Genomic DNA, 13,935 nt, shown 5'->3' on the forward strand with positions numbered 1-13,935 from the left:
TTTTTGCCCTGGGATCTACTGTCCTGGTTCTCTGCTCAGTCCCCTTTTTAAACAGACGAATGGGCAACTTCCCGTGGCTCCAATCGCCAGCCAAAAGGGCACCCAGACCGGTGTATTTTGTATGGAGAACCGCTGCTCCAGGGCGTCGACAAAGCAGCCGTGCAGGGCAAAGCAGCGGCGCCAGCTGACACAGCCGCGCTGGCCGAAACAGCCGCGCTGGTGACCTGTGGAGCTCCTCCGCCTGGGAATTTCCCAGTCTGTGGGCAATAAAAATGTGGCGTCCACTCACCCTCTGCACTTTCACTGGGGGCTGCAATCCTGAGCTGTTCCTAAACAGCCATCTTGGATTGAAGTCTTAAATTCTAATCTTGATAATTTTAAGATGAAATAACCCTTTGTTCTCAAATTTAAATACTCCATATTTTAGTATATTTGTGAGCTAAAAATATAAATGCATACCAAATTCTAGGACAATGTTTTCTTTAAGTAAAAAATGAAGCCTGAATGTTGGTGCCTTTATAAACTAAACAGCTATGGATTTTGGTCTGCTATACCTCTGGGCAGCTCTTGCAGTCACATTCAGTCACATGAGTTAAAGCTCATGTTGTCATCTTTGCTGTCTTTCTTCTTGCCTACCCCTTCCCTCTTTTAGCAATGATGATAATTGTAGTAATAGCAAAAACATAATATAAACATTAAATTAGCATTTTAGCAGGAACTGGATATTTTCATACATAGGATTTCCATATAACTGAACTTTATTGGCTAAAATAAAAAAGCCTTAAATATTTTTGATGGAAATATTTATGAAATTTATATACATTAAGTAAAATTTATGTGAAATATAAAAAATAATTATATATTATCAGAGTTTTAAAATTTTCTTAATGATTAATTGCTTCAAGTTCTGGAACCATTGGTGCTCTTTGGATTTATTTATTCATTCACTTATCCATCCATTCATTCATCCATTCAACAAGTATTTATTGAGTGTTACTATGTTCCAAGGACCATAAAAGGCAGGAGAGATACAGCAGTGAATGAAGCATACAAATAGTGTTGCCCTGATGGAGTCTGAGTTCAAGTTGCAGGATGTTTGCCTATGTAACAAATGGGCCTTCACTGCTGTGGTTTTAGTTGTTCTGTCTCCTCCCTCTGCTCTCAGCTGTCATCTCTTGCTGGCACCCTGTCTCTCCCTTTTTATCAGGGTTACAATTGCAGGTCTTTCCCCTCAGCATCTCTCTAAGTCAATAATAGACCATATCGTTGGATGAAGCCCAAGCAGTTCCTATGCTCGCAGTAGATGTGCTGCTTCTGGCCCTTGTGAGGAGTTCTTCTATCACTATTCTCAGTGTTTGGAACAAACATCTTCCTTTGCTTCCTTTCATCATTCATGTGCTCAGTTCTAGTAATCTGATTCAATTCTCAGGCCCAAAGGTCTCTGCACTGTATATGTGTAAATGGACTTGTAGAAAAGTAGCCATCACCAAAGTGATATTAGATTCTAATATCACAATAAAAAACATGATCTTTCTCATGATTGTGGTAGCTTTCCCCAAAAACTTTCTGAACTGCCACATAAATATAGAATGGCAGGCACCAAAACTTTCAAAAGGAAAATAAAATTTTCCTATACTCCCATGTTTTAGTCATTGCTAAAAACTGTGTGGTAGAAGCTCATGGAGACAAACAAGGATTCTGAATTGCATTTAAGGAAATGGTGGAAACTAAGGTGAGAAGGAGTATCTAAAACTCATTCACAGACTCAGCAGATGTTGGAGTTGAAAGGGGGTCAGCCTGTGTGGTAGTGAAGCATGGTGGTTAAAAGCTCTGGCTCTGGGACCAGATTGCTATGCCTCTTACAACTGTTGGACCTTGGCCTGGCATCAGCATCCCCATGCTTCAATTTATTCATCTGTAAAATGGTACGTTCTTCAGAGGATTGGGAGGATTAAATGAATGAATGCAGGTAAGATGCCTGGTATTGTGTCTGGCACACAGCAAACACTTAAGTGTTAGCTATTATTATCTCAATCTCTTCCACATATGTTTACAGATGGAGATACAGCCCTAAGATTTTAACTGAACAGCAAGTTAGAGGTAAAACCAATGCCAAAACCAGGTGTCTTGATTCTCACCATATTACAGATTTTTTTTCCCTGATATCTTGCTTACTTAACAAATGGGAAGAAATACTGAATTATGTAAATTATTATAAAATGACAACTCAGTTATATACAAGTCCCTCTTCCCCTCTAAAAGAGAAACATACAAATACACCTTTGCCCAGTGCTAGTCCCCCAGCTCCCAGTGGGCGGGATTAATTCTCTAGAGGCAAGTGACAGAGCTCAGGAGGCCAGGTGAAGTGTAAGAGTAGGCACTAACAAGGCAATCATTTCCTTCCTTACCTTAAACTTGTCAACTTCAGCTTTCGAACATGTTGCATGGTAGGATAGCACCTGATTCAGAAGAAAAAAAATAATTTTAATAATTAGACATGACTGTATTTTCTGAAATTCTTCTGGCTTAAAAATAAACTTTGCTCATGTATGTTACCTGATTTAAAGGTGGAATTTAATGTATGACAAGAAACAACACATCTAATAACATTCTCTGACATAATTCACATATTAAAAAATGTTTTATACCAGGATTTTTCTATTGATAGTTATATTATCAAAAGGACAACAGCCAAGTGCAGTGCTTCACCCCTGTAATCCCAGCACTTTGGAAGGGTGAGGTCGGCAGATCACTTGAACCCAGGAGTTTGAGAACAGTCTGGGCAACATGGTGAAATCTCATCTCTACAAAGAATCCAAAAACTCTACTAGCTGGGTACGGTGGTGTGTGCCTCAAGGCCTAGCTATTCAGGGAGGCTGAGATGAGAGGATCACCTGAGCCCAGGAGGTTGAGGCTACAGTGAGCTGAGATAATGCCACTGCACTCCAGCCTGGGTGACAGAGTAAGACCCTGTCTTAAAAGAAAAAAAAAGGACATGATGTGACTTAAAACCACAATTCCCAAAGGATGTGAATACTTGTCCTGTGAAATGCTCTGAAAACAAATGTTGCCTATTCTCACTTGCCTGCTTTTATTATGTTAGAAAAGATTATACTGCTATGATCTTTTAAAGGGTATCTGTGATCCTTTAATAAGAGGATTGTACTTCCTTGCCCTATTGACATCAGCATTGGCACGTGACTTCTTTTGGCTAATGGAATGTCGGGGAAAGTAACAAATGCCACTTTGACTATGTCTTCAAAAGCAATGACATGGCTCTGCCACCTCCTTTTTGCCTCCACCATGGGAAGGGCATGGCCTGAGAGGGGCCGATCCTTCAGTCTCAGCCCCCAAATAAAGAAGACATATTGAGCTGAGCTGCAGCCAGCCTGCAGCTGATGACATGTCATGTGAGTGAGAATCAACCTTCACAATTTATCTATGTCATAACTCACTGATACAGAGGTTTAAAAGTAAAAAGCCAATTCGCAGGCTCCCTGCAGCTGGGGGTGGTCCTATAGGGTAGCCTTTATGACACTGCCTTGGTTAGTGAATTATAAGTGAGAATGTTGGTGCTGCTGCTTTGTTGTTGTTGTTGTTGTTGTTTTCCTTTGTGGAATACAGCTGTAAAGCCTGGAAGTGCAGCAAAATCTGGTATGTATGATGTGACAAGCATGGCAGTGAATGCCAGCTTGCTGTGGATAGTAGAACAGAGAGGGAAAGAGAAAGAAGCCTGACCCTGGGCTCCCCTGCCCCAGACTTCTTGTTTTGTGGGACAAATAAATGCACATTGGTGGTATTTTATAAGGCATATTTACAGACATATGCACACTCACACGTAAATAGCATGTGTATGTTTTATGTTTTATGCTGTCAGACACCTTTTTTTGTTGTTTGGTTTTGTTTCTGAGGCAGGTCTCACTCCAATGCGCAGGCTGGAGTGTAGTAATGTGATCATAGCTCACTGAAGCCTTGACCTCCTGGGCTCAAGAGATTCTCCTGCCTCAGCAATTCAAGTAGCTGCAACTACAGGCATACACACTATGCTCAGCTAGGCTTTGTATTGTTTTGTAGGGACACGAGCCTCATCATGTTGTCCAGGCTGGTCTGAAACTCCTGGGTTCAAGCGATCTTCTTGCCTCAGCCTCCCAAAGTGCTGGGATTACAGGCACGAACCTGTGTGTCCGGACTGCATTCTTAATCTATATAAACCTCAAACAAATAAGTGTGGGAAATGCTAACTCCTTCACCTACCAACCTTAGGAAACTATAGTGTACATTTGGCTGTGAAAAATAAAGTAACACGCTTTATTTCATTAAACACAGTATTTCCCAAATCCAATTAGCCACAGAACTCCCTTTTAGGTAATATTAAACTGGTAACATTCACTCTAATAACCTATTGACCAAGAACTTTGAGAAGCGCTGACCTATGGCACGTACCATTTGTGTGATACAAGTAAAGCTACAATGGAAGCAATGTCTCGCGGTGGTTAGAACACAGGCTTCAGAGTCAGGCTGCCACGCCTCCACTTCCGAGCCTTGGGAGCTTGGGCAAATGATTTAATCTCTTTGGGTCTCATTTGTAAGGTGGTATAACATAATACTACACAGGCATCTCCTGCTTAACATAGAGGTTCCTCCTGAAAACACTAACAGGGAGCCTGCTTTTAATTCTTTTTAATTGGGAAAAATATTATAGTGCATTATAAGATCTGCAGCAACTTCTTAAAATCCAGTCGAAGCACAGTAAAATTCATAGGTATATATACAACAAAAAATACTGTTATGTTATAGCTGCTTAAAATGTTACTTTCTGGTCATAACTAATATAGTTATTAACAAAAATTTTCTTTGTGTTAATACTTTCTCTTCATTAAACATTTTTCTTACTGACGTTACTTGTTTTTCCATAGTTTTCTCAATCCTTTTTACCTTTGGGAGGGGACTCACAAAAATGTTGTATTGAGAGATAAATATGTTCTATGAGGTTTGGTTATTAAAAATGAAGATATTTTCTGCTGAGAAATTTTAACCACAGAAATAGTCTATGGAGTGGGCCTGTACAGAGTTCTTAGGAAGATTAAATGCAATAGTACATGTAGAATACCTGGCACACAAATAGCCAATTTACATGTGTTGTATTAATATCCAATTAAAATTCTACCAGATAAGTATTTGTCTGGATATTATATCATTATCTTGGGGAGATCAATAGGTAGTTCAATGTATAGATGAATTGATTTTGTTCTTTTGTTTCAGTTTTACTATGGTAAAATTTAATTTGGCTGTCATTTTATTAGAATTTCTTACTGTTTTCAAGTCTATTTCTGCAGATTCACTCTTCAGACTTTACCTTTAAAAAATATCCCACAAAAACTCAAGCTGCAATTCAAAATCTCTGTCACCAGGTGGTGCTTATTCAAGTTTGTTTAAATCAACTCTTCCTTTATTAAAAAAAAAAAAAAAAAAGCTATTAACTCCACTAAATTGAAGCTAATTGAATCAGTGAAGCAGACAATTATTACAGATTAAGACTTTTTGCTCATTTAAAATTACAATAGTTTGTTTTGTTTGTTATCGAGTCGTAGGATTTCTTTGTATATTTTGGATTCAAGTCCTCTGTCAGATGTATGTTTCAGAAATATATAAGACAAGCCTTCAGTCTATGGTTTGTCTATTAATAATATTATATGGCACAGATAATGACTAAAAATCAGGCAAATTTCTATAGTTAAGAATAAATCTTAACAAATTACAGGATCATATTATTTAAAACTACTATTGTCCAACCTTCCTGGATAAGTTAGTTTCCTCCACAATCCAAACTATATATTTCATAGCAAATATCTAGGTTCATCATACATTTTTGAATAATAATACCTTTGATTAAGTAAAAAAGCTTTAACTGAATGCATTATAATAGTTTTGAAGAAAGAGGCATTTGTAAGACATGATTTTATATATATACACTATCATTCCCTATGAGAAACATTGTTAGGTTATGAGAGTATTACTATAATGTACACACCAGTTAATTTTTTAGACACCTAAATAAAATTTGTATAAAGCCTACATACAAAAGTAAATATTTGATCCACAGAACACTTGATGAGCATTAAACTTTCACAAGAAAATTTCTATGATAGATGGATTTGTCATTTGTGTTGGTATTAACTGAAAAAATATTTTTGACTCAGTTTTGTTGGTGAGCTCTGACTTAAGAAATCTTTATAGTTTCTAAAATAAATCACTATTTGCAAAACCATACGAACTCTAATTAACTTTTGGACTGAACTTGCTTCCAGCAAAACAACAACAACACAAAGCAGATAAGGCAATTATCAGACCCATGAAAGACAGAGGAGAGAAGTCACATTTTTGTGTTGCATTTGCCCAGCATGAAAAGACAATTAACTATCTTTCAAAAGATAAACAATGGGCAGAACTATGAGATAGGACCACTGGATCAAGCCTTGACCTTCTCTACATGCAGTTCACGACAGGAGCCAAATGCTTGTCTTACAACCCCCAGAACTGTAGTTGAAGGACAGATCTCTTGCACCAAGTATCTTGAATGTTAATTTGTTGTGGATTTGGGCAGCCATTTGCTCCTGAAATGAGATATGGACCATTACACCAGCTGGGAGCAACACAAATGTAAAGGGCACTTAACAAAGACCCCACAGTGGATCCAGACTGAGTGTCTCGAACACAAAAGGGCTCCATGAATACATTTATTGCTCTGCTGGCAAAGTGGCACTTGGTGAAGTCTGGATGGCAGACTTAAGCTAAGCTGATCTGAGGTAAAATCCCAAATAACTTATATTTATGAGCTCGAAAGAAATAAAGAAGCTTTGCTTTCAGGTGTAGCCCTTAACTAAGAAAGATGACAAACCACAAGGAATGAAAAGCCAATCTACTTGCAATGACCTGACAGAAGTGTCATCTAACTTTGTGATGAACCATACTCCAGGATTTCTTAACAAGATGATGACAGTATTCAGACATGGCAACTGAACAGATGTGTTGAAACTGAAAACTCATCAGTTTTTCTTGTCAAATATTTAAGACATTGCCTGCTGTATAATAGAATGAAATGTTCAAAAGGTACTTCAGATAACTGTGTCTGCTGCATGATCTGTTATCATGACCTTCGGAATCTAACTAAAAAGTATTTTTATGAAAGTCCATAAACTAATCCACTACATAAATAGAACCAAAGACAAAAACCACATGATTACCTCAATAGATGCAGAGAAGGCCTTTGACAAAATTCAACAACTCTTTATGCTAAAAACTCTCAGTAAACTAGGTATCAATGGAACCTATCACAAAATAATAAAAGCTACTTATGACAAACCCACTGCCAATATCATACTGAATGGGCAAAAACTGGAAGCATTCCCTTTGAAATCTGGCACTAGACAAGGATGCCCTCTCTCTCCACTCTTATTCAATATAGTATACGAAGTTTTAGTCAGAGCAATCAGGCAAGAAAAAGAAATAAAGGGTATTCGATAAGGAAAGGAGGAAGTCAAATTGTCTCTATTTGCAGATGACATGACTGTATATTTAGAAGACCCCATCGCCTCAACACAAACTCTCCTTAAGCTGATAGGCAACTTCAGCAAAGTCTCAGGGTACAAAATCAATGTGCAGAAATCACAAATATTCCTATACACCAATAACAGACAAACAGAGAGCCAAATCATGAGCGAACTCCCATTCAGAATTGCTACAAAGAGAATAAAATACCTAGGAAAACACCTAACAAAGGAGGTAAAGGACCTCTTCAAGGAGAACTACAAACCACTGCTCAAGGAAATAAGACACAAAAAGATGGAAAAACATTCCATGCTCATAGTTAGGAAGAATCAATATCATGAAAATGGCCATACTGCCCAAAGTAATTTATAGATTTAACACTATTCCCATCAAACTACCGATGACCTTCTTCACAGAACTGGAAAAAAACACTTTAAACTGCATATAGAACCAAAAAAAGAACCCACATAGCCAAGACAATCCTAAGCAAAAAGAACAAAGCTGGCAGCATCACGCTGCTGGACTTCAAACTATACTACAAGGCAACAGTAATGAAAACAGCATGGTACTGGTATTAAAACAGAGACATAGACCAAATGGAACAGAACAGAGGCCTCCGGAGCAATACCACACATCTACAACCATCCGATCTTTGACAAACCTGACAAAAAGAAGCAATGGGGAAAGGATCCCCTGTTTAATAAATGGTGTTGGGTAAACTGGCTAGCAATGTGCAGAAAGCAGAAACTGGACCCCTTCCTGACACCTTACACTAAAATTAACTCCAGATGGAGTAAGCACTTAAACACAAGACCTAACACCATAAAAATCCTAGAAGAAAACCTAGGCAATACTATTCAGGACATAGGCATAGGCAAGGACTTCATGACTAAAACACCAAAAGCAATGGCAACAAAAACCAAAATAGACAAATGGGATCTAATTAAACTCCAAAGCTTCTGTACAGCAAAAGAAACAATTATTAGAGGGAACCAGTAACCAACAGAATGGAAAAAATTTTTGCAATCTACCCATCTGACAAAGGGCTAATATCCAGAATTTACAAAGAACTGAAACAGATTTACAAGAAAAACAAACAAACAAACTTACCCAAAAGTGGGCAAAGGATATGAACAGACACTTTTCAAAAGAAGACATACGAAACCAACAAACATATGAAAAAATGCTCATAGTCACTGGTCATTAGAGAAGTGCAAATCAAAACCACATTGAGATATCATCTCATATCAGAATGGTGATCATTAAAAAATCTGGAGACAACAGATGCTGGAGAGGATGTGGAGAAATAGGATCACTTTTACACTGTTGGTGGGAGTGTAAATTAGTTCAACCATTGTGGAAGACAGTGTGGTGATTCTTCAAGGATCTAGAAGTAGAAATTCCATTTGACCCAGCAATCCCATTACTGGGTATATACCCAAAGGACTATAAATTGTTCTGTTATAAAGACACATGCACACCCATGTTCATCGTGGCACTGTTTACAATAGCAAAGACCTGGGACCAACCCAAATGCCCATCACTGATAAACTGGGCAAAGAAAATGTGGCACATATACACCATGGAATATTATGCAGCCATACGAAACAATGAGTTTGTGTCTTTTGTAGGGACATGGATGAACCTGGAAACCATCATTCTCAGAAAACTGACACAAGAACAGAAAAATCAAACACCACATGTTCTCACTCATAGGTGGGTGTTGAACAGTGAGAACACTTGGACACAAAGAGGAGAGCATCATACACTGGTCCATGGTGGGGGCTATGGGAGGGACAGTGGGAGGGTGGGTAGGGGAGGGTTCACATGGGGAGAAATGTCAGGTATAGGTGATGGGGGGATGGTGGCAACAAACCACCTTGCCATGAATGTACCTATGCAACAATCTTGCATGATCTACACATGTACCACAGAATCTAAAGTACAATAAAAAATATTTTTAAAAATCTAAGAAAGACTCAATTTTTTTGAATTTAAATTAGAATAAAAGATACCTGCCAAACCTGGGGTAATAATAAAATACAGGCATACCTCAGAGATATTGAGAGTTTGGTTCCAGACCATCTCAATAAAGTGAATATAGCATTAAAGCGAGTCACAATTTTTTTGGTTTCCCAGTGCATATAAAATTTGTTTACACTATGCTATAACCTATTACAAGTGTAATAGCATATCTAAAAAACTATGTACAAATCTTAATTTAAAAATACATTATTGCTAAAAATGCTAATGATCATCTGAGCCTTCAGCAAGTCATAATATTTTTGCTGGTGGAGGGTGTTGCCTGAATGTTGATGGCTGCTGATTCATCAGTGTGGTTGTTGCTGAAGCTATAGCAATTTCATAAAATAAGACAATGAGGTTTGCAACATCAATTAACTCTTCCTTTCATGAAATATTTCTCTGTAGCATACAATGCTGCTTGATAGCATTTTACCCACAGTAGAGCTTCTTTCAAAATTGAAGTCAATCTTCTCAATTCCTGCTACAGCTCTGTCAAATAAGTTTATGTAATATTCTAAATCTTTTGTTTTCATTTCAGTAATTTTCACAGCATCTTCACCAAGTGTATATTCCATCTCAAGAAACCACTTTCTTTGCTCATCTATGAGAAGTAACTCCTTATCTGTTCAAGTTTTATCATGAGATTGCAACAATTAAGTAACATCTCCAGGTTCTACTTCTAATTATAATTCTCTTGCTATTTCCACATCTACAGTTACCTCCTCCACTGAAGTCTTAAACCCTGGAAATTCAGACATGAGGGTTGGAATCTACTTCTTCCAAACTCCTGTTAATGATATTTTGACCTCCTCCAGTGAATCATAAATGTTCTCAATGGCATTTAAAACGGTGAATTCTTTCAAAAGGTTTTCAATTTATTTTACCAAGATTCATTGCTAGAATCACTATCTAGGGCAGCTATAGCCTTAAAGAATGTATTTCTTAAATAATAAGACTTGAAAGTGGAAATTATTCCTGACCCATGGACTGCAGAATGAACGTTGTATTAGCAGGCATGAAAACAACATTAATATCCTTGTACATTTCCACCAGAGTGCTTGTGTGTCCAGATGCATTGTCAATTAGCAGCAATATTTTGAAAGGAACCTTTTTTTTTCTGAGCCATAGTTCTCAATGGGAGGCTTAAAACATTCTGCAAACCATGCTATTTACTGATGTGTTGTCATCAGGCTTTGCTGTTCTATTTATAGAGTACAGGCAGAGTAGATTTAGCATAATTCTTTTATTTTTTAGAGAGGGAGTCTCACTCTGTCACCCAAGCTGGTCTCAAACTCCTGACCTCAAGTGATCCTCCCACCTCAGCCTCCCAGGTAGCTGGGACTACAGGTGTACACCACCACTTCTGGCTTGATTTAGCATAATTTGAAGGGCCCAAGGAGGATTTTCAAATGGTAAATAAGCACTGGCTTCAATTTAAAATCACCCAGCTACTTACCACAGCCCCTAACAAGAGAGTTAGCCTGTGCTTTGAAGCTTTGAAGACATTGACTTCTCCTCTACTTACGAAGTTCCTAGATGGCATCTTCTTCCAGTAGAAAGCCGTTTTGTCCACATTGAAAATCTGTTGTCTAGTGTAGCCACCTTTATCAATGATCTTAGGTAGATGTTCTGGATAACTTGGTGCAGTTTCTACATCAGCACTTGCTGCTTCATCTCACACTTTTATGTTTTGGAGATGGCTTTTTCCCTTAAAGTTCATGAACCAACTTCTGCTAGCTTCAAACTCTTCAAGCTTCCTCTCTGTCTTCATAGATTTGAAGAGAATTAGGGCCTTGATCTGGATTAGGCTTTGGCTTAAGAAAATGTTGTGGCTTATTTGATCTTTTCTTCAGACCACTAAAACTTTCTCCATATCAGCAAAAAGGCTGTTTCACTTTCTTATTATTCATGTGTTCACTGGAACAGCATTTTTGTTTTCTTCAAAAACTTTTCCTTTGCATTTACAGCTTGGTTGTTTGGCATAAGAGGCCTAGCTTTCAGCCTATCTCACCTTTTTTTATTTTGAGATGGAGTTTCACTCTTGTTGCCCAGGCTGGAGTGCAACGGTGCGATCTAAGCTCACTGCAACCTCTGCCTCCCGGGTTCAAGCCATTCTCCTGCCTCAGCCTCCCAAGTAGCTGGGATTACAGGCATGTGCCACCACACCTGGCTAATTTTGTATTTTTAGTAGAGACAAGGTTTCTCCATGTTGGTCAGGCTGGTCTTAAACTCCCAGCCTCAGGTGATCCGCCTGGCTCAGCTTCCCAAAGTGCTGGGATTACAGGTGTGAGCCACCGTGCCCAGCTGAATTATCTTTTAATTAAACTTCTTGACAAAGAGAAACATCATTTTTGCATTTTGTTTTATTCAAAGGCATGGAGTTGACTCTCCAGTGGTTTAAGTGGGTCCTCTACTTGGGAGGAGAGATTCATTCATCATTTTTTAACCCAAATCAAAGATTTAATGTAATCATTCTATGTCATTACCCAGATTAAACTGTTAATTTTAGTAACCACATTTTAAATCCCAGTCTAATTTTTAAATGCAAACCATTAAGATGAATTCATAAGAGTAAATTCTACTCATTACCTAGTACATAATGACAGCACTGATACTCATTTGGCAGCTTCCCAAACTACCCTTCCCTCTAAATATTGGTACCTGTGCCCTTGCCAGAGAATAACATATCTTGTATTATATAAACCTTGAAATTTAACAACTACAACTTTGTAACTACATCCAAATTACAATCTGGTGAATTAGATTACCACACAGTCTTTGACACTCTTCCTATGAGAGATGGGGTCTATGTCCCTTTCCTTTGACACTATGTGGGGTTTGTATTTAAACCATTAAGTTGTCAAAGAGTGGTTAAAAAGCAATAAATAAACAAAATATTATCCACATTCAATTAGGACTTGCCACCCTATGCCATCCACAGATTTCTGTAATCAGGTGTCAACTGAAGTCTTTCAAAATCTAGGTTAGATTGACCTGAACCCCTAACCTCATGAAATACTATGGATATTCAAAGCTTTTTTCCAAATATCTACAAATTCTTAGCAGTTTATATTCTCATCTTGGCCTTTAAGTTCTTATGTATTCTTGTGCTGTATCTGTTATATAATCATCATACTAAATATGAAATTCAGCTCCCTCATCAATTTCCACACCAAAAAATTTCACTCACATCAAGCATTCATAAATTCAGTACAGTGTGAAGAAGGATCTTTCTTTTTTTCTTCCTTCCTTCCCTCCTCCCTTCTCCCCTACTTCCTTCCTTTTTCTCTCTCTTTTCTTCTCTTTCTCTCCCTTTTTCTTTCCTTCCTCCATCCTTCCCTTCCTTTTTTTCTCTATCTCCCCCCACTTCCTTTCTGAAAAGACAAATTGTGAAGTTGCATCAAAACAAACAAACAAACAAACAAGCACCCTCTCATGAAATGTCAGCTCCACCATTCTCAAAACTAATTTTACCCCTGCCACCAGTGGAGCATTTCACTGATCATTAATCTTGTACAGTCTCAGCCTTTATTCATATTTCTGGCTTCTCTCCAAAGTAACTTTCCCTTTTTTTCTTTTCCCCTCTCCCTATATTCAAATGTATAATAACAAAAATCTCTCCATTCCTCATACAGAATCATTTCCCACATCATCCAATTGCTAGAGGCAGTCACTATTCATTACCTCATAATGTGTACAATATCAAGAGGGCTTGTCAAGGATTTTCCCATAGAACTCCTTCCTTAGTCTTAGTGAGGAATGCTAGGGCCTGTAGTTAGATAACATTTCATTCACCTTGTTATACTTCAGAAGTTCTCATTCGTGTCTTCAGTCATTTATTAGCTCAGTGTTTCTCAAACTTTAGCATGTATAAGAGGACGCAGAGGGCTATCCTCTACCTCCAGAGTTCCTGATTCAGTAGGTCAGGGTGGGTTTGAGAATTTGTGTTTCTAAGAAGTTCCCAAGTGATGTTCATGCTATTGGTGTGGGGACAACACTGTGAGGACCACTTGTTTAAAGCCCATCCACAGATTCCCAGTAACAATTTCTGGATTAGAGTGCTGCATAGGAGGTTACTGGTTGGATGCTGGTGGAACAAAAAGGAAAATAACAAAGTTTGTCTGGGTCTTCTTCCAAATCCAAGTCTGATTTGAATAGCTTCATTTAGAAGAGTTAGAAATGTTTCTAAGCTTATTTTACTAATTATACTTTTCACGATTGGCTTTCTTTTCATTTCTTAATTATGTTGAAAGTGGAGATGCAAAATGCTGTGAAATTTATCATACAACTATTTGTAAGCACAGATAAATCCACAGCTGGACTCAAGGCTTTACAAAGTTTAAAACAGCATTCCTTATGAAA

At 38.0% G+C, this 13,935-nt stretch overlaps 2 protein-coding genes across 2 annotated transcripts in view; one reads left to right on the top strand and one right to left on the bottom strand.

The window, feature by feature from the left end:
• RBM45 (RNA binding motif protein 45) overlaps positions 1–13,935 on the top strand; it is a 474,379-nt gene that overhangs the window by 156,167 nt on the left and 304,277 nt on the right. The gene's annotated exons all lie outside the window — the stretch shown is intronic.
• The window catches only part of PDE11A (phosphodiesterase 11A), a 398,839-nt gene that overhangs the window by 139,045 nt on the left and 245,859 nt on the right, over positions 1–13,935 (bottom strand). The window contains exon 10 of the mRNA XM_017532656.2: positions 2,409–2,459. Within this exon, the coding sequence (XP_017388145.1) occupies positions 2,409–2,459 (51 nt within the window). The remainder of the gene's footprint in view (positions 1–2,408; positions 2,460–13,935) is intronic.

This window comes from Cebus imitator, unplaced genomic scaffold (genome assembly GCF_001604975.1).
Source record: "Cebus imitator isolate Cc_AM_T3 unplaced genomic scaffold, Cebus_imitator-1.0 Scaffold78, whole genome shotgun sequence".
NCBI classification, from domain to species: Eukaryota; Metazoa; Chordata; class Mammalia; order Primates; family Cebidae; genus Cebus; species Cebus imitator.